Source organism: Lachnellula hyalina (genome assembly GCF_007821495.1).
Source record: "Lachnellula hyalina strain CBS 185.66 chromosome Unknown contig00111, whole genome shotgun sequence".
NCBI classification, from domain to species: Eukaryota; Fungi; Ascomycota; class Leotiomycetes; order Helotiales; family Lachnaceae; genus Lachnellula; species Lachnellula hyalina.
The window spans coordinates 83,335-102,041 of record NW_022157225.1 but is presented as its reverse complement, the minus strand read 5'-3'; the positions used below and the strand labels follow the sequence as shown (position 1 = coordinate 102,041).

At 48.6% G+C, this 18,707-nt stretch overlaps 4 protein-coding genes across 4 annotated transcripts; 1 reads left to right on the top strand and 3 right to left on the bottom strand.

The window, feature by feature from the left end:
• Positions 1-885: 885 nt before the first annotated feature.
• acuF (Phosphoenolpyruvate carboxykinase (ATP)) lies at positions 886-3,956 on the bottom strand (the record flags this gene model as incomplete). The annotated part of the gene is made up of 7 exons (XM_031151085.1): positions 886-1,012; positions 1,432-1,758; positions 1,808-2,880; positions 3,285-3,312; positions 3,367-3,539; positions 3,602-3,677; positions 3,769-3,956. 7 exons carry the CDS (start codon positions 3,954-3,956, stop codon positions 886-888), a joined length of 1,992 nt encoding a protein of 663 aa, XP_031003758.1.
• A 2,393-nt stretch (positions 3,957-6,349) lies between these two features.
• Positions 6,350-7,031, bottom strand: TSR2 (Pre-rRNA-processing protein; the record flags this gene model as incomplete). Its single annotated transcript, XM_031151084.1, has 2 exons — positions 6,350-6,897; positions 6,956-7,031. The coding sequence occupies 2 exons, from the start codon at positions 7,029-7,031 to the stop codon at positions 6,350-6,352; spliced, it is 624 nt and encodes a 207-aa protein (XP_031003759.1).
• Positions 7,032-7,385: 354 nt separating this feature from the next.
• LHYA1_G006143 (AB hydrolase superfamily protein) lies at positions 7,386-10,393 on the top strand (the record flags this gene model as incomplete). The annotated part of the gene is made up of 5 exons (XM_031151083.1): positions 7,386-7,502; positions 7,547-8,019; positions 8,067-8,074; positions 8,115-9,217; positions 9,248-10,393. Coding segments are annotated over 5 exons (2,847 nt in total), but the record flags the coding sequence as incomplete, so codon positions are not given.
• A 6,110-nt stretch (positions 10,394-16,503) lies between these two features.
• Positions 16,504-18,571, bottom strand: exgD (putative glucan 1,3-beta-glucosidase D; the record flags this gene model as incomplete). The annotated part of the gene is made up of 2 exons (XM_031151082.1): positions 16,504-18,107; positions 18,160-18,571. The coding sequence occupies 2 exons, from the start codon at positions 18,569-18,571 to the stop codon at positions 16,504-16,506; spliced, it is 2,016 nt and encodes a 671-aa protein (XP_031003755.1).
• Between the last annotated feature and the right edge of the window lie 136 nt (positions 18,572-18,707).

The following is an 18,707-nucleotide window of genomic DNA, read 5'->3' as shown; positions in this document are numbered from 1 at the left end:
TGTGGGGGTTGGGGTTGAAGAATCGACGAAGCGGGAGGTGAGGTCGGCGGAGCTGGAGGGTTCTGTTTTGGGCGTGGATAAGGGGGGGAGAGCGGCTCGATGGCGTTGCGGTCGCGAGGGTGTGTGACATTTTTGTCGTTGTGGTGTTATGTGATGGGATGCGATTTAACAGGCGTTCGGTAATGACTTTTGCGTCTGCTGGGGAACGCGGAGGTGGAGGGCCATTCGAGTGCGGACCAGGGGATTGAACGAGGGGTGATGGGGTTTGTGGGCGTGAATTGTTGGCGCTGGGTTTGGAGGATGAGGTGGTTGTGGAGTGGCCGTTGCGTGAGTGAGCGCGCGACAAGGCTGGTGATGCAGAGGAGCTTGCTTCTTCCCAGGCATCCTCAATCTCTACCTCGGCCTCCACCTCCCTCTTGCTCTCGCCATTCACGTCCTGATCGCCAATCTCAAAGTGGACTGATGTCGGCCTCTTTGTGACCTCTCCTGATGACTTTGGTCGCTTAGGGACGTCGGCGTACGAACGATTGCGCTTTAAATTGGCGTGCGGGGAGTTCTTTTTCAGGTTCGTCGAGGAAGACGAGTTCTTTCCCAGTTTCTTCAGATCTGTAGTCGAGCCCTCATTGCCATTGCCGTGTACTTTGGTAAGCTTATGCAGCGCCTTGCCTGAAGGTACTCTTGTATGCCCATACGCGCGCCCACCGTGAACTACATGCTTCTGGGTCTTGGGCTTGCCAGGCTGCGGTGGGCTGGCAGCGGGCGAGTTGGTCTGGGAATGGATGGAACTTGTTGATCGACGTCCCACGATAGGAGGGCGAGTCTGCAATTGCGATTGCGATTGCTGCATGTGTTCCGGCTGCATATTCGGTGTTGCGCGAGGTACAATTAAGCCTCTACAGCACGGTTTGGTTGGGTAGGGTTGGGTTGAGTTGCAGTGGAGTGCAGTGTGTTTGCTTGCTTGCTTGCTGTCGCTGTCGCTGTCGTTGGGCTAGTCATTGTTGAGATGTGCTGGCTGGTGTAGTTAGTTAGTGGGCTGTAGCGCTACCTCGGAGGTTTTCCGCGACTCCACCAACTTGCTCATTGGCCATGAACGTTTTATGTAAGGAATATCAATTCTACTATATTCATCAATGTCATGTCATGTGTTGTGCATTCCTTCCAATGCTTTGTTGTGCTACATGCGGATGTTTTGTTCCGCCAAACTATTAAGAGTCAATATCTCGCTCCTGTGTCATCTCTTTCACATCTCCACTTGTGAAACGCTAATAATCACTTCAATAAGGCGCCGAGGTGTTCTTCAAGTTCTTCAATTTATGTATCCTCAATGTCTTGCGTACTTGTGTCGCTGACTAGAATATACTACAATGGGACAAAATGTAACGCCATGCAATTTGTATTGCCCCCAATCCACTCGAGCCATTACCCACTTACATGTAGTACTGCTTATCTTGCATTTCCTCCGCTTTGCTGGCATATTCAGGACCTGTAGTCAAATCTGGACCTGCCTTAATAACGTCTTCTGTAGCCTCAGACTTGTACTTCTTGAAGTTTTCAACAAAGAGACTACCGAGCTTAGTGACCTCTTGCTTGAAACTGTCACCTCCTTGAGTCCAGGCGTTGCTTGGGTTCAGGAGCTCTGCGGGCACACCAGGGCAGGTCTTAGGTACAGCAAGGTTGAAAGTCTCGTAGGTCTCGAACTCCACCTTTGAGAGCTCGCCCGAGTGGATGGCGTCAAGAATGGCACGTGTGTATTTGAGTCTGTCATTGGTTAGCATTGTTCTCAGGTCTGAGACTCAGATCTACTTACGGGCAACGTTTACCACCGCTGGTAGCACCAGCACCAACCCATCCGGTGTTTAGTAACCAAGCATTAGCCTTGTGCTGCTCGATCTTCTCCGCTAGCATCTTGGCGTATCGCATGGGGTGCAGAGCCAAGAATGGTTGCGCAAAGCAAGAAGAGAATGTGGCTTGAGGTTCCGTTACACCATCTTCTGTGCCTGCCATCTTCGAGGTGTAACCAGAAATGAAATGGAACATAGTTTGAGCCGAGTCAAGCTTCGAGATAGGTGGGAGGACACCACGTGCATCACAGGTGAGGAGAATGATGTTGCTGGGGTGGTTTGTTGACAAGCAAGGAATCTTGGCATTGTCAATATACTCAATAGGATACGCGCATCGAGTGTTCTCGGTGAGAGTTGTGTCGTCGTAGTCAACATGGCGGGTCTCTGGGCTGAAAACAACATTCTCGAGTACAGAGCCGAACTTGATAGCGTTGAAAATATCAGGCTCTTTCTCGGCTGAGAGACCGACACACTTGGCGTAGCAGCCGCCTTCAATATTGAAGACACCACGGTCACTCCAGCAGTGCTCGTCATCACCAATCAACATACGCTGGGGGTCGGCTGAGAGAGTGGTCTTGCCAGTACCAGAAAGACCGAAGAAAACGGTAACATCACCATCCTTGCCCTCATTGGCAGAAGAGTGTAGAGTGAGGACATTGTGCTTGACAGGCATCTCATAGAAGAGAACTGTGAAGACGCCCTTCTTCATCTCACCGGCGTATTCGGTTCCGAGAATGACCATCTCCTTTTCCGCGAAGTTGATGGCTACCGAGGTACCAGAGGTCATACCCTCGGTATATCTGTTTGCGGGGAATGATCCGGCATTGTAAATGGTGTAGTCGGGGTGGAAGTGCTCAAGCTCTTCTCGACTAGGTCGAATGAGCATGTTGCGCATGAAGAGAGCATGGTAGGCACGAGCGCAGACAACCCGGACCTTGATCCGGTACTTCTCATCCCATCCTGCAAAACCGTCGATTACGTAGATGCGGTTTCTTGTGTTGAGGTAATCGATAGCACGTTCTCTGTTGATTTTCCAGACCTGATATAGATAGTCAGCGTCATGTTCACAACCTTTAGGGGAAGTGAGAGAAGTAATGGAGGGGTGACACGTGACGCGGGGAACGCCAAGCACAATGACATAACAGTGCACCACGACCAAAATGCGGGGTTGATGCGAGGCTATGGTCGGCTGCTATAGTCGGCTTCCCCTCAAAGTAGCGTCTCTGAAAAGGAAGGATGAATGGAAGCCGATGATACAGGAACTCATCCCAAAATTTTGGGAAAGAGAAGCTGTAACGATGAAAGAAAAAGCTAATAGATGGATGCATATGACCAGGAAATTGTCATGAGAAGAGGGCTTTCTGCTGGGACAGGCACAGAATGCAAGGTACCGGTCTAATGGAAGGAGATGTTGTAGCATTCGAGATACCAGAACGGTCTTACCTCAGGCGTCATCGGCTTGTTCACAGGTCTGTATCAGTGTTAGAAAGGTGGCACAGATTGAGGGATTTCTTTGACCACTTACCCCCACCAGATCTCATTCTCTGATGTTGGCTCCTTGACAATACGTTTATCTAACGGCGATCGACCAGTCTTTGCTCCCGAGTATGCGGTGAGGGCACCGGTCGAGGTCATAGCAGACCCAGTTTCGTAGACGAGGGCATCTTCGTAGAGAGCTGCAACACTTGGGTTGGGTACCTGGGGAGGAGAGTGGTTAGTTACGGAAGCTTAGAATCGGGCAGGAATGTGCAGATACTTACAATTGCTACACGATCATAGTCGATATGTGCCTTTTCATGCAATTCTTCCTCGAGCTCAGTGTGCTCTTTTGAGGGCCTGTCAGGAATGTTAGTTTACTTCTCTTGAATGCAAAAGGCATCAATGTCGTTTCTGATGTAGACAGAGCTGGTGGAGTAGAATAACGTACTGGACACCACTAGGGTGAAGAGCTGTCTTGTTGACTGTATTGGTGACCATTGTTCTGAGAGAGGTAGAGTGGAAATTGGAGGTTCTGGTTGCAAGAATCTTGGATTTGGGACCGAGTGTACGAGGATCTTGATATGGGGAATGGGATCTTTCGACGGGGTCCTTGGAGTTATTTAAAGACGTGGCCATCCTGAAGTTAGTTCGGCTATGGATAAGGGATCGGGTCTGGCTGGAAGGTTTGTATGATGGAAGAAGTCTAGGAGCGTGTTTAGGAAGCGTCTAAGGCCGAGGGAGTTGAAGCCAGGGCTGGGGTGGGCCAATCAGAGCGGACTACCGGCCAACCAATCCCCGCCAAATGGGGCTTTGCACGACAGCTCGAAAACAACACGGCAGAGCAGTTCGGAGGGATACGGAGCAATACGGAGAAGATGCATCTGAGCAGTGAGTTTCAACTAATCGATTATACCTCCGTAGAGTTTGCGCATGAGCGGAAGCTTGTTATTGGCAGGGTAAGGCAAGGTGAGGCAAGGTAAGGTAAGGCAAGGCAAAAGGCAGATACTGTACGGAGTAGATAACCTTACACATGTGCTCGTACTCGTACATATATACAGGGTTATACAAGTGAAGAACATCGGGTTATATCACACCCAGACTGCAGACGCACCAAGGAAGTAAGCTTTTACACAGATGCAGACGCAGACAAAGACATACAGAGTAGATGCAGCAGATGCAGCAGATACGCAGCTTGAAATAACTGGAACCGTCACGCGAGCACTGCGGCTCAAAGAGACAACAGCATGGAATGGGATGGGATGGATGGGATGCATCGGGAATGGGAATGGGAATACCGTACCCTACACCTACCCTACCCTACAGTTTCTATCTACGTATATCTGCATGGTTGATACGGAGTAAGTACCTAGGTATCTTTACTATCCAACTGGTCCCCGACTTTACCCTTCAGCCCCTCCTCTCTCCCCGCATTACATCGATGCTCGCCATCCACTGTCCTGGGATTGGCTCCCGCTCCCATTTCCACCCAACACCAACGCCTTCGGGACGGAACATGGCGAATAGTCCAGCCCATCCCCCGCCGTTCTAGATCCTATTCACATGTTTTTGCTTCCATCCTCTCAATTACTTACTTATTATTAGTCCGAAGTGAGCATACATATTTCTCCGTCGATATATTGCCCTTCCCTTGGCGCATATTCATTCACAACCGTTCCAGTGAAACCGAATTGCTTTCTCCTAGTTGAGAGAGAGAATGTGCGATATCGGCTTTTACAGAATGGCAGGTATTCACAGAGTAGTAGTTGTAGTTCTTCTGCTCTCCTTTGTCATTTTCAGTCGGCTTTGATTCGCAGAAAAATTTTCTATTATAGCTTTAAAGCAATCATGTGGTACTCGAGTACGGAAGAAACCCCAGAGTCATTTTATCTGCATCGCATATACCTTTACTTGAGTTATCAAAAGTCAACAAGGAAGTCTCCCATGATTCGCTCTCATTAATCCTTCATCGATCAATCACTACACTTATATATTATCGCCAAGCCCATCTCTCCGTCACCTGCTTCAAGCCATTATCTAGCCATTCTATACCCAAACCCGTGTTCCCCATCTATCAATCACACAAAGCTCTATAATCTATCTTCTCGTGCTCAAGCCATTCATTTCCTGCAAGCCTGTCTGAATAGCGGAATCCTGTCTCCCATGCAGACTCACCACCATGCAAAACTTCCAATGGGATGGTTTGCTTCTGGGTTCCAAAGAACCCAAGCGTTCGTCCCCATTTAATAACCCGATCTGCATCCTCTCTGGTTATACAGCATCTGCCCCAACCTACCTACCCTTGCTCTAAGACTCCCAGGACCTTGGACTCGCTTCCTGGATCCTCTTTCGATCAAACCTCAAAGGCGGCGCGGCGCGCTGATGCATTGACAGCTTTGATGAACTGAATCCGCGAGGCTTGACACCGCCCAGAGCGCTATGCATCTTTTTCGACAAATCAGTTCAGCTTCTATGGATGGTTTTCGGGGGCTTTTCTTTGCTGGTCATTCCCGGCGGACCCAGAGATCCCGCATGTCTAGACCGCGGGATGAGTGCATAGGCTGTTGGTGGCGATGTTTTGCAAATTAGCTATAGGACGATATTCTTCGTGAGGCCTTGGGTTGAGGTTACTTGGAGAAGGTCAATACGGGTCAAACGATCCTCTTACTTAAGACTACCTAAGCTGGAGGCTCTTGAGCTTCGGCTTGTCGGAGGAGTCATTGTTTGCTGGATATTTTTGGTGGTGCTTAGGACTAGATGCGGATACTGCAACTATTCGCAATCGGCAAGCAGAGTATTTATGATTTCGAACTTAGCAAACAGCACCGAAAATTCATTGCTGGATCATCGCTGGATCTCGAAGAACGAATTCGGTACTAGCGAAGTGCTACAGGTCCAGACCTGAGACCTTTCTCAAAATATCTCTATTTGTTGTGGACAATGGCCCAATTTTGATATCCTCCCAACGCCACCCTTTCCATGCAACAATTCAACGCCAATATACCTCTAGGTGTTTCCTCTCTATCAAGATTTCACCTCTTCTTCTTAGTGACCTTCGTAAACCCATCCTCATCCACCTGAGGTACATCAGGCTCCTTCGCCCTCACCAACTGGGGCGCGTCTTCCATCTCAACATCCACCCCTCCCTCTTCTTCCTCGTCCTCGTCCTCACTCCCACTCGTCTCATCCTCCCTCTCATCCCTCTCCTTCTTAACAAACATATCCCCCATCTTCTGCCCGCCCTTCGCCTGCCACTTCCCATTCAACGCTTCCACCTCCCCGAACGCGCCCCTGCCACAGTTTTTCCTAATCCTCAGCACCTGCTCCGCAACCTCAAACGCACTCTCATCATCCACGTTGACCTCAAACTCATCCAGCATCACATTCAACAGGAACGTCTCTAGCCATTCTGTGTCTGCGTCTGGCTCGTCGTTCAGGACGTCGATGGTGGTTTGCGCGAACCATTCGCGCTTGTCGGCGCTATCGGCTCCGCCCCAGTTGTTGGAGACGGCGAGGGAGAGGGAGGGCCAGAGGAAGAGGGAGAGGGTGGTGCCGAGTTCGAATTGGGCTTGGCATTTTGCTTTTGTTGTACATCAGCCTCACAATGTTTCTTTGGGAAGGAGTTTAATGAAACGTACCGGGCGAAGGCGCACCTTGCGACGTACTGCTTTCGCTGACTTCCATAGGGCCAGGAAGCTCTGTCGCGGATGCCATGGTGGTTGAATGAGGGGTTGATATTTAGAGGGCGAATATAAAAGTTTTGTGCACGCCCCACGCCCCGCGCGCAGTCAAGAAATTATGCCGGCATAAAGATTTACCGACAAGGGAAGGGGCCCTGTCACTTCCTCGCTTAGAAAGATGACGTGTGTGGAGAGTGAACTTGGGGGTGATCTCTCATCCTAACTGAAATAAGAAAGGAGTGATCTAGTACTTATTGCTTGATGAAGCATCCTGTGTTTTCTTCCTCCCCTTCATTAATGTGTAATACCGAGTGATTGACCAATTATCTCTTGCTGTCATTTGCTTGCTTGCTTGTTTGTACGAAGCAGTCATTCTACATCACTGCAGAGCTACGCTGCTACGCCCTTCCTAGGAGTCGAAGAAAGGAGAGCAGCAATGGTGTTTAATACAGCAACAGTCGGTTCTGCCGTGACTCCCGCTGTCATCCAGACCTTCTTTAACCATGTGAGTATCCCAGTTCGCAAGCCAAACAACTGCTAACGAAACAGTATCTCAATCGCAAAACACGCGCGCAGAAACCCACGGCGCAGATTTCCTACGACGAGGGCCTCAACCTGATCAAGAAATTCTTGCTCTACGCGTCCCACCACACCGTCGAAGATGTCCAGCGCTTCACGTCCCAATGGGTGCCTCATCCTACGTGGGTCAGGGTAGACGAGGTCAAGATCGAGCAGGAGTACATCACAAAGGCAGCGGAAGCTATACAACAACAATTGGGGCACCATGGTATTGAGAAAGTTGGCGGGAAGACTTGGTGGCAGTGGCGCAGACCGGGGGGCGATTTGAAGGCTGAGTGGATTGAGATGAAAGCCGATTATCAGGAAAGGAAGCGCATGAGTGATCCGGGGAAGAGGGTAATGTTGTATGTGCATGGAGGCGCGTACTTCTTTGGAAGTGTGGATGAGCATAGATACCAGATGCAGAGACATGCTAGGAAACTGAAAGCTAGAGTGTTTGCTCGGTAAGTCTCCTTGAACCGTGAGACTTTATAAAACTAACCATTTATAGTGAGTATTGTGAACTTGTGAAACTCGAGTCAATTCTGATTTATTATAGCGCGGTACCGATTAGCTCCTCAATTTCCCTTCCCCTGTGGGCTCCATGATTGTTTGGCTGCATACCTATATCTCCTCACCGTTCAGGATCCAACAACCATCATCCTGGCCGGAGACTCTGCTGGAGGGGGTATGGTATTAAGGTGGGCGTTGTATGAGCATATTATTGGATTTCCAGCTAATGTAGATAGCATGTTGGTGGTAATGCGAGATCGGGGCATCCCGCTGCCAGCCGGAGCTGTCCTTATATCACCTTGGGTCGACCTGACACACTCATTCCCTAGTGTTGCTGGCGATAACCCATTGGACTATATTCCTCCACATGGATTCCATCAAAAGCCGTCGCCCTCATGGCCTCCTCCAAATACTGACGACATGCTGGCGATGGAAGAACAAATTGTAAAGAAATTGGTGACTAACGAGCACGTTTCTTCTCCCCAAGAAAGCGAAGCAGATGCGGTCCAAGGGTTCCATATAAATCAACACCCAGATGCTGGCACTAAAAATGACACAGCCGCAACTGGTACTGCTACAAATGATGGTACTGGACCTGCTGCAAATACTGTTCCTGGTCCTGGTCATGAGTTGTCAATTATGATCGATGGGAAATTGGTCGAAATCAAAGACCAAATCCAGATGTATGCTTCGAATCAGCTAATGTCTCATCCTTTAGTCTCCCCTGTTCTGCAACCATCTCTTGGAGGGCTACCGCCCTTGCTCATCATGGTTGGAGGGGGCGAAATGCTCAGAGACGAGCAAATATACCTAGCTCACAAAGCAGCAAACCCAGCAAAATACCCGCCAGGTGACGCGTTCCTGGACGAGAGTCCACACGATCATAACAGGAATCAGGTTAATCGCTGGAAACCTACCGATGTGCAATTGCAAATTTGGGACGATCTCTGTCACGTGGCACCTACCCTGAGTTTCACTCGCCCTGCGAAATATATGTATCGATCAATTGCCCAATTCGGCGCGTGGGCTTTGGCAAGAGCACAGGATACTGAAATCGAAATCCTGGACGATGACGATGTTTCCATTATCTCTCGCTCCTCGGACGATGAAGACGAGGTAATCGACGAGAAGGTAATGAGCTCCCAAAAGGTATCTGATAATTTGTTAACCAATTAGCAGACCAAAAATGCAGCGACATCAGCGACAGGTCAAGTGGGCAAGGCTGGAGATCCTCTCCCGCCATTCAAAAGCCATATGATCCGCCAACGAGTCGACAGGCATGGAAACACGTCTGAGCTTGAACCTGCATCCGAGCTGCCAGGATGCAAAATGGCTTCTAGTGATATCGGTGTCATCAAGCAAGGTCCAGTCAAGAAATGGATGACAGCAAAGATGGAATGGGACACCAAATTTGCGTCATCGAAGAGGAAGATCCAGAAGCAGAGAGCCAAGGAGATGGCGAAAGGTTACCAAGGGTTTGGTGATGGGGAAGTACCGCCACCTTCTGCCTTGGCTGGTAGGAGAAAGATGGGAGAAGATCTCAGGGAAGAGAAGAAGACACGAAGCATGGGAATGAGCTTGTGGGCTCTTTGGGGCAGCAAGCACGACGAGACAACCATCGAGCGAGAACAGGAAGCTGACAGGGAGCCCGATACTGTGGTTGCTACTGCCGCTGATGGAGTGGGTGCAAGGCCATTAGACGACACCAAGACAAGCCAGGGCAAGAAGCTCGAGACGGCAAATTACAGCCGCAGTAGATCTCGCAGGCGTATTGTCAAAGACGAGCATCAGGCTGACGTGGAGGACGGAGTGGATGAAAATACTCCTGCTTCAGTATTGTTTGCAAAGAAAGCCGAAGCCGGCGAACCCAGCGACCCGAACCTTGTTCCGAACTTTATAGCTAGCCCTACGAAAGACGAAGCTCCTAGCACCCCATCGATCATCGTCCGGGTCCCAACGAATGAACAAGATGACTTCGGCCGCAAGCGCCCAAAGGCTGGTGGTATTGCCTTCCCATTCACCTTGAAGGGTCACCATTCTACGGCCAGTATGACGACGTTGACCAGCTCTGTCGGCGTTCCTCCTGCGGATGATGTACGAATTCAGGGCGTGAAGGACAGTGGAGTGAAGAATGAGGCTCCTGGAGCTGCGATCAGAACCTCTGTTGACGGGAATGCGAGGGGGAAGGAAAATGAGAATGTTAATACCGCTTCTGTAACTTCTGAAGCAGGAGCGCAGGTGGTTGAGAATGGAGAGGTGGTGAGTGCGGAGAGACCACCGCTTGAGACGTTCGTTTCGGCAGTTGAGAGTCTGCCCAAGGCATAAGCGCTGCGAGCATAGATGCTGCGGAGTGTGGCTAAAGACCAGATTATACCCAATAGGATGTTGAACTGTTTACTATGTGTAAGATTAATCGACTAGACTTATCAATTCCTTGCCCCAGACGCATCAATGGAATGTGCTTGAAACCATTGCCCTTAGCGGTTCCTATGTGTATGATTACTTTCTTAGATTAACTACTTATTCCTCCTTTCCCTGGCATGATTAGAAGTCGCGATACCTGATTCTGGGTTTAAGTAGGATTGGTAGCAGAGCGCAGATTGATCGTTCGTTCTTCTTTTCTCACGGATAATCAAGACTCATGGCAATCAAAACTATGACGTGGTGGCAGTGGTTTCGATTGACCATCTAGTACAGAATTAAGCGAGGATGGAAAAGGGGAAGATGGGGATGGGGATGGGGAAGCGAATATGTAGCAAAGTGCATCTTCTCTACGGCACTTGGAATACTGCTTGTGAACTATCAAGAGTCATTCTATTCAAACTCTCATATCTCCACTATTTAATCATTTGGGCGGGTTTCCGTCCCTAACAACATCGATACCCCACCTCCACGTCGCTTCCCCAGTAGATGCATCGTGTCCCGGCCACCACCCCAATTGGAACCTCTCCCGCCACAAGCCCGTCTCGGCCACAGAGCGAACCCCATCTTGTCTCAACTGCTTCACCAACTCGCTGCCGGCTAGCAGCGACATCTGTGCCGCGATACTGCTCGGCGGCCTCGCCATCAAGCTCTCCCGCTGAAAAGTGACAAAGATGTAAACCAGCCCGCCTAGCATCAAGAAAAGCAGTGTGCAAACTGCAATCGTGATACTAGTGTCCTGCTTGATGCGGATTACGGGAGTATATAGCTTGCCAGACATAATCTGCGTACTGCTTGCTGATGCGTTTTCCAACGCGTGCGGGCGCAGTTCTGTGAGCATCTGCGCAGCGTATGACGTCCAGACGTGTTCTACCGCCGTGGCTAGTTGTGCAGCATCCATAAGCCCGCTGAGATTGCGACTTGGAACTGTTGGTAAGCGGCCAGGAGCTCGTAGACATTGGTACTCTTGGGCGGCGTGGGCCATAGCGTGTCGCTGTTGATCAAGCTGTCTTCGTCGGCATTGTATTGGCTTCGGATAGTCTGTTTTGGATATGCCCATTCTGGGGTGGCATTCCTGTACTGTCGTTTGTACTCAATAGACCCCTTGTCATACCCGGAAATACCCCATGGTAGAATTGTGGTGCCGCCAATGCCAGATTTGACACTTCTGGTGATTTCAACGTCGACATCAACCTCCCAGAAAGCCTTGTTGCAAATGACTGCTACTTGTTGTAGTGATACGGTCGCATTGAACATTCCAGGTAGAAGTAGAGTCGATTCATTTGAAATCTTTGTCAGGTTGACAAATGGATCATTGAAATTGGGGAAATCTCCGAGCGTAAGTAAATAGGGTGTGTCGAATGTTGTGAGATTTCCAAGTTTGACTAAGCCTCCGACCGAGGCAGCCCCCTGATAACGATGAGAGACAGTAGAGCCAGAGCTTGTAGATCCTTGATATCCAGACTTTTGCCATTCATTGCCTAGGGAGCCAAAGCCAAGACTAACATTATCGACTGAGTTATTACAGGCTGTAGTTTGGCACTTTGTGGTGAAGTCAAATGTGGTGTAGTTCGCCCTGCTCGAACTTTCGTCTGTGACCCAAGTGGCAAAATTCTCCGGTCCCACTACCACAAATTAGTGCCATGTTTCCTTGCCTATAAAGAGCAAGAATCGAGAAGGATAAAACATATTTCGGGAGTAGTAACACAGCCCTATTGAGGAAGCGAGACAAACAAATCGGTTACTTACATGCTGAGCAGGTCACATTGATGGCGATTGCTGGGATCCTCATGGCAACCATATCCCCGACCGTGTCTTGTGTGACGTATTTCGAGGTCAACTGCGTCAAGTTGCTGAACACAAGATTATCTAAAGTGCCGGCTCTTGGTAACACCCCGAAATCTAAAATTGTAATCCACTCAGCGAAGGCCGACGCTTGCTTAACCATCGAATCGACCTGTGCTGTAATTCTATCGCTATCATCGGTTACACTAGTTACCGCGGGGAATTCGTCGTACATAGCCTCGAGCCTGTCTGTAATGCTGGTGTCGATCGTCGCTTGGACATGGTGTAGCACAGTAGAGCCCGTCGTTACGTATAAACCTGCAGCTAAGACTTTGACTGCCGGGAAAGAAACAGCAATAATCGAGCTTACTGCTAGGGCAATACTTCCAAAGCGGAGAATTGCATAGATTGGTGTCAACAAAACGGAGCTGTGGTTGCTTGATTGTAGGGTACTGGATCCAGAAGGTTTTCGTAAAGCAACATACGGAGTCATCGTTTGTAGAACGCCGTAAACACTTGCAAGCCTGTCCCAAAGAATTAGCATAGTTAAAATCTTTGAGGACCGCGGGGTTTGAGAGCTGTAGCGGGAGATCGCATATGGGCTTTTGAAACAGCTCCGAGGCCCCTCAGCTCCCATAGGGGATCAACATTCCGGTAGAGAATATGCCTACCAGTATCCAAGGAGCACGAGAATTAGAGAGGGAATAAACGACCATGCCGCTGATATATCCGATGTTGATGCCACAAATCCACCTGTTTCTCTAGAGAACCTCAGCAGAAGAGCGAGGCTAATGATGACCGCACAAATCGCCACGGCAAGCATGATCATAGCGTATAGACGAAATGCAAATGGCTGATAACCTTCTGGCTTTACGTCTTCCCGTAGCTTCTCCTGACCACAAATATCAGCTCTGACTTGATTTGAATCTCGAGTTTCGTAATAAAAGCGACCATGGTTATGGAGCAAGAAAAGGCTTGGCTGTAGGTATTACAAGCGGTACACTAATAACCGGGGTCGCTCTCTAGCCACTGTATGTAAACCTCTTCTCATCTGCCGACATTTAGATGGTAGAGAAGTGCCATCTTACGTTCACATGCACTTGCTGGACTTTACCAGAAGGAAAAGACTGACCTCTTGAGCCCCACTAAGTTGCCCTTCCCTAGTGTCTGCCGATTGAATTACAGCATGTCCGTTCTCAGAATGCGACAGCAGCCACTGTGAGCCATCCAATGCTTCTTTTGATGCAAGTGTGCCTGACATGACTTCCTTTGCAAGTTTCTTCTCTATCGAAGCTTCAGAGGTATTGAGAATTACTGATATCGCTGCAAGGTTACCGGGGTCTTCGGTCAGTCGAGTTTGTGGCCGCAAGACCGTACAACAGAGAATAACAACAATTCCCATGAATGCAACAATGCCTTGCATGGCCCTCAATGCACCAGCTCTTACAAGAAGTCTTGACTCATGCAGAGTGACATATCCATCCAGCGGAAGTGAGACGTTCGCCCTCGCGAACGAACTGACGATCTGTGTCAAGAGGGTGTTTCCAAGAACTGACATCTCTGACTCAAAGAGAAGGGGATTAGCAATATAGTCCGAAGCAGTACGGTCGGAACTAAACAATTGCTCAAAAAAAGGGTCCATGCTCGAGGTCCCAGATGAAATATATCCTGACGCATACTCTGTGTAATTGTTGAATGTTGCTTGTGGCACCTGAAAGCTAGCAAATGGACCAGCCTTATCAAGCACGTATGCTGACTGGGAACTCTCATCCACTAGTGTATTTGAAAGTCAGCTCATGACCTCAGAAATGTAGGTACGTACCCGGAGCTCTCTACTTACGAGGATTGTTTAGATAAGTAAGAATAACTGGAAGAGTTGTACTAATATTTACACTTTGTGGGGCCTCTTTAGATATATTAAAATCCAAGATGTCACCGGTAGTTCCATTCGCGCGAATTTCGGCGTCATAACTGAAATAATGCGGCTTGCATAAAAGAGTGGCAGCTGTTGTATTCGCTTTGTGGTTTTCGTAAAGAGCCGTATAGTCTGGAGGATTGGCGACCACCGTGGCAAGCATTCGTATATCCGTACCATCCCCAGAGCAGTCGGTAACATTCAGGAAGCCTAGATCTGATGTGATATTGCTATTGGCAGTTGGGATCGTTAGATTGAATGACGAGTGGCATTGTGCTTTGGAGAGGTCATCTTGGTTAGCGTACAGGTAAAAACCTGTTGATGTGTTGGAGAGATGTAAAGCCATCCTAGAGCATTCGAAGGTAGCATTGAATGCCTGTACCGTCGCAGAAATGGTGGCATTTGCTTTTGACCAGGGCGCGATATTGAAAGATTCAAAGGCAAAATCATCGGAAGTCCATGGAGCATTCTTCCCATTAGGTTGCCGAGAAGAAGTTACTGCTGCATAGGGTTGATTTCCTTGGTAGGTCCAAGGTATGGTTAGAGTACCGTTGTTGTCTGATAAAGCCCCAGGTAATGAAAACCGCGAATTTTGAATGATAGTAGTATGTCGGCTTACTGGCATATAAAGACTTACGAAAGTCAAAGAATTTGCCACTGGAAGACTTTGCGTTAGTGATATACCAGAACCTAAATCGAGTTTGTCTGCGGAATTTCATCATGCAGGGATAAATGGGTGTAGATAGATATACTTACATGGTACCAGAATCCCGCAGAGTAGACCAACTAATAGGCCGAGGGACATGGCCCAATGCCGATAATTAAAGGAGGTCCAAACGGATCTGAATTCAAGAGGATCGACGTAGTCCAGCAATACCGATTTCCGTGACTCTGTCCAATTTGATGACATTGCTGAGAATGGTGTAACAAGTTTGAGATCTTGAACAAGCGATTTCCAGGCAAATCCAAGCATAATCACAATGACAGTAGGAAGGTAGCGGGCCAAACGGACCGAAGTCTTATTTTCCGCATCGAAGCCTCGACGGTGACGAGCAATAACGTCGAAACCCTCCAGCAGGCCTACGAGTGCCGCACACGACAAAACCAGAAGCATACCCGGGCCTCTGCGCAGCATTATAGGCTTCCATTCCCTCGACACTTGGTAGCTAGAGACGCCGGGTGGACTGGTGCCGGGGCCATCGTCGTCCGATATAGGATGCATTTCAATATTGCTGGTGGGAATACTCTTGTACATTTTGCTTGAATGGCCGAGTAAAGAAACATCGGTAGGAGCTGATGCTGATAACGGTCGTCGTGATATTCTCTCCATGCCGGGCATGTTTGAACCGTTTGAACCAGCGCGATTTGCTTATATTATGGTCATGTTCCGTCTCTGATTGTCAATCATTTTCGAACGACTGAGGAGATGTGTAGATTCAGAAAAAATATATTCAAGGTAGGTCCACCAGGTCGGTGCAGCCTTATCCAAAGGAACATTGCTAACGGTGGGCTACATAAGCCCGCTCGTACTTCGTACAAGACGTCAAATCATGTCCTGCCATCACAAACTGTGCCGCAGGCTGCCAAGACTTTAGGGGCTCAGCCTCAGCATATATATAAATAGAAAGTCAAGTTCCAGTAAACTTACGAATTGTAGATTATTATTAGGACTTGTGATAATCTTCAGAGAGTTGCGGATTAAAGAAGTCTAAATTCAAAATGTAACATGGATCCAATCAGACAACAAAAATATATGAAGCGATATAAAGCTAAATTTGGAAGTGCACAGGCCCCTTGTTACCATAGCGGCACAGCAACTCTCTTCTAACCGCCTATACGGAGTAGGCGCCTGTTTTCCACTGCGCATATGGTCTGCGTCAAGTAGCTCTTCGTAAATCCAAGAACCTGGTATCGACCGAGAGAGAGGAAAGAAAAGCTGTATATTGCTTCGGCAAATCTATAAGCAAAGATACGACGACGGATAAGGCGATGCGAGAAAAGCGGAGAATGGGATTAAGCGAAGCGAAAAGGGGAATGTTCTTCAAAACGAGATGATGACTGCTGCAAAGCCATGTGTATATATATCATAGCAGTGAAAGTAGCTAGTTTAGGTATGATGTAAGTCCCATACTGATATGGAATTGTTCATTTTTTGAAAAAGCGGACGCAGTATTTGATTTAAATAGCTATTCACATGATTATTCAACAGGACTCCTTGCTTCCCAAACGCCACCGAGCTGCCAGACCTATTCCCTTATTTAGACGTAATCATCAATTTATATCTCGTTCAATTCGTCATATATACCAGCCTTCATCAATAGGTCTCCGGCAGGCCCGAAAAACTCGGGACGGTTGAAGAACAGTTAAAATCAGGCGCATACGCTTTCTTAGGCAGTATACCAGCTGCCATACCCAACTGATAACTCCACTGTGTCGCATCCTCTGTAACCCAAGTCCAGTAGAACCATCCCCAGCCCTTCTCAAAACTCGCCATCTGCGCCTCGGCAAACATCTGTAAGAACTGCTTGTACGTATCACTATACGTACTTGGATCCCCGTTCGCGCTGTCACACGAGCACTGAGAGTTCTTGGTGGGGCAGTCAGGAGACGATACCGTGGTGCTCGAGTCGCCGATGTCGTAGTCTCCTTCCCAGCGAGTGCCGGCGCCAACGTTGTTCAAATTTGGTGCGCAGTCTGTGTCGGCTTGCGACCATTCGGCGAAGATGGTAGGCCCAAAACCAGTGGCGACATTCATGCTCTGCTCAGACTGCTGGATCCATCCGCCACCAGTGTCGCTGCAGACATAGGTGACTTTCTTGCTGTGGTTGTAGGCTATCTGATCCGCATTGAAAATTACATATTGGTGTACATCAAGAATTAGGCCGCTGTTGCCTTGTAATTTGCCCTGCCAATTAGCGAGGCCCATGAAGCCGTCGCCAAAGACGACATAGGCGTCAATGCCGTTGTTGCGGACTGTGGTGAAAGCGCTGGTGGTCCAATCTAACACATCTGTGGTATTGAGAGCGGTCATTTTGGGCTCATTACACAAACCGTAGAAGGCGATAATGTTCTTGTAACGATCCTGGGCAAAGAATTTTGAGAGTCGGTCGTGGAGGTCGAGTGATCTTTGTGCATTGAGAGTGCCATCTGTACCATTTAGCCATCCAATGGGTCCTAAACGCCCGCTGTGATTCCATCCATTCTGGCTTCCAGGTAGTCCATGGACATCTAAATTGATCCGAAGTCCATATTTTCGCGCCCACTCAATGCCCCGTAACAAGTATCTCCAAGAAGTCCTGTAGACATATGGATCACCGTCGTAGGTGACCACAGCCCAGTACGAAAATGGTATTCGTACATGATCAAGCCCAGCATCAGCTATATCCTTAAACGTTTGCTCGCTCACAAAGGTAGCGTAATGCTTTTCCAGGGTTGCTTTTGCATTCGTTCCTAACGATTGAGTCAAGGTGTATTCATCAACAATACCGCCGCTGAAGAGTGATGGAGTGATAAAAGGTTCCAGGGAAAGCCATCCTCCAATATTCACCCCTCGCGCTGGCCTATCTTCGTACGATCCCCAAGCAGATCCAATTGCTGGAACATTTGGATTTGCAGTCGTCGAATCATCCCAAGTAGAGTTCAAGCCCATGATTGGAAGATCCCCCACTGTCTCATTTGTATAAGTAACATTGAAGTCTGTTGTATCGTACCAAGAAAACGGGTCAAGATCTGTCCCTTTCGCCCCGGCTGGAATACTCGATTCGTCAATTCCGTTGAGATTCGAGTTCGATGGTTTACCGGCTTCGCTTGTTGAATTTGAGCTCGAGTTTGAGCTTCCTCCACTCTTCTTTTTGCTCACCACCACGGCGACAACAATTATAATGATCAATACCACCAAAGCAACCACACCAATTATCCCTTATGACAAATTAGTATCTGGTTCGACTTTTACAGTAGGATGGTGACCTACAGAACTTCTTTTTTCGACTTTCCCCCTCTTGGTACTGCTCTTCTGACCTGGCTCCACCTCTCAATCCTCTCAGCTTCTCTCCGTTCCCCTCTTCTAGTAGAGCTCCACTGACTACCCTCCGCTTCTTTCTCTTATGTTGTTTCCTACTCCTCTCTACCACAATCTGCTCATCGACTACTTCTCTTTCCCGTTTCCGCCTTGTTTTCTTCGGTGTAACTTCTTGAGGTTTTGTTCTCTCCCGTTGATTGAGTTGGTTCAGCTTTGCTAAGGAATCTGCAGATAATGCCTGCGATTCTGTATGAGAAGATGTTGCTTCATGTCTCGATCTCCTCGGTGTCCCACCCTGCGACCTCCTTTTGTCATTGTGATGGCGATGGCGTTTTCGTGGACGCGGTGATTCGCGAGGAGCCATATCTTTCGCTGTCGCTATTCGGTGAGCTGTGCTTTGCGTCTAAATTTCAAAACAATTCGCTATAAATAAGAAACATGAATATTGTACAAGAAACTGAATGGCTTGCTGGCATTGACGACGCCATTGCGTGTCTTTC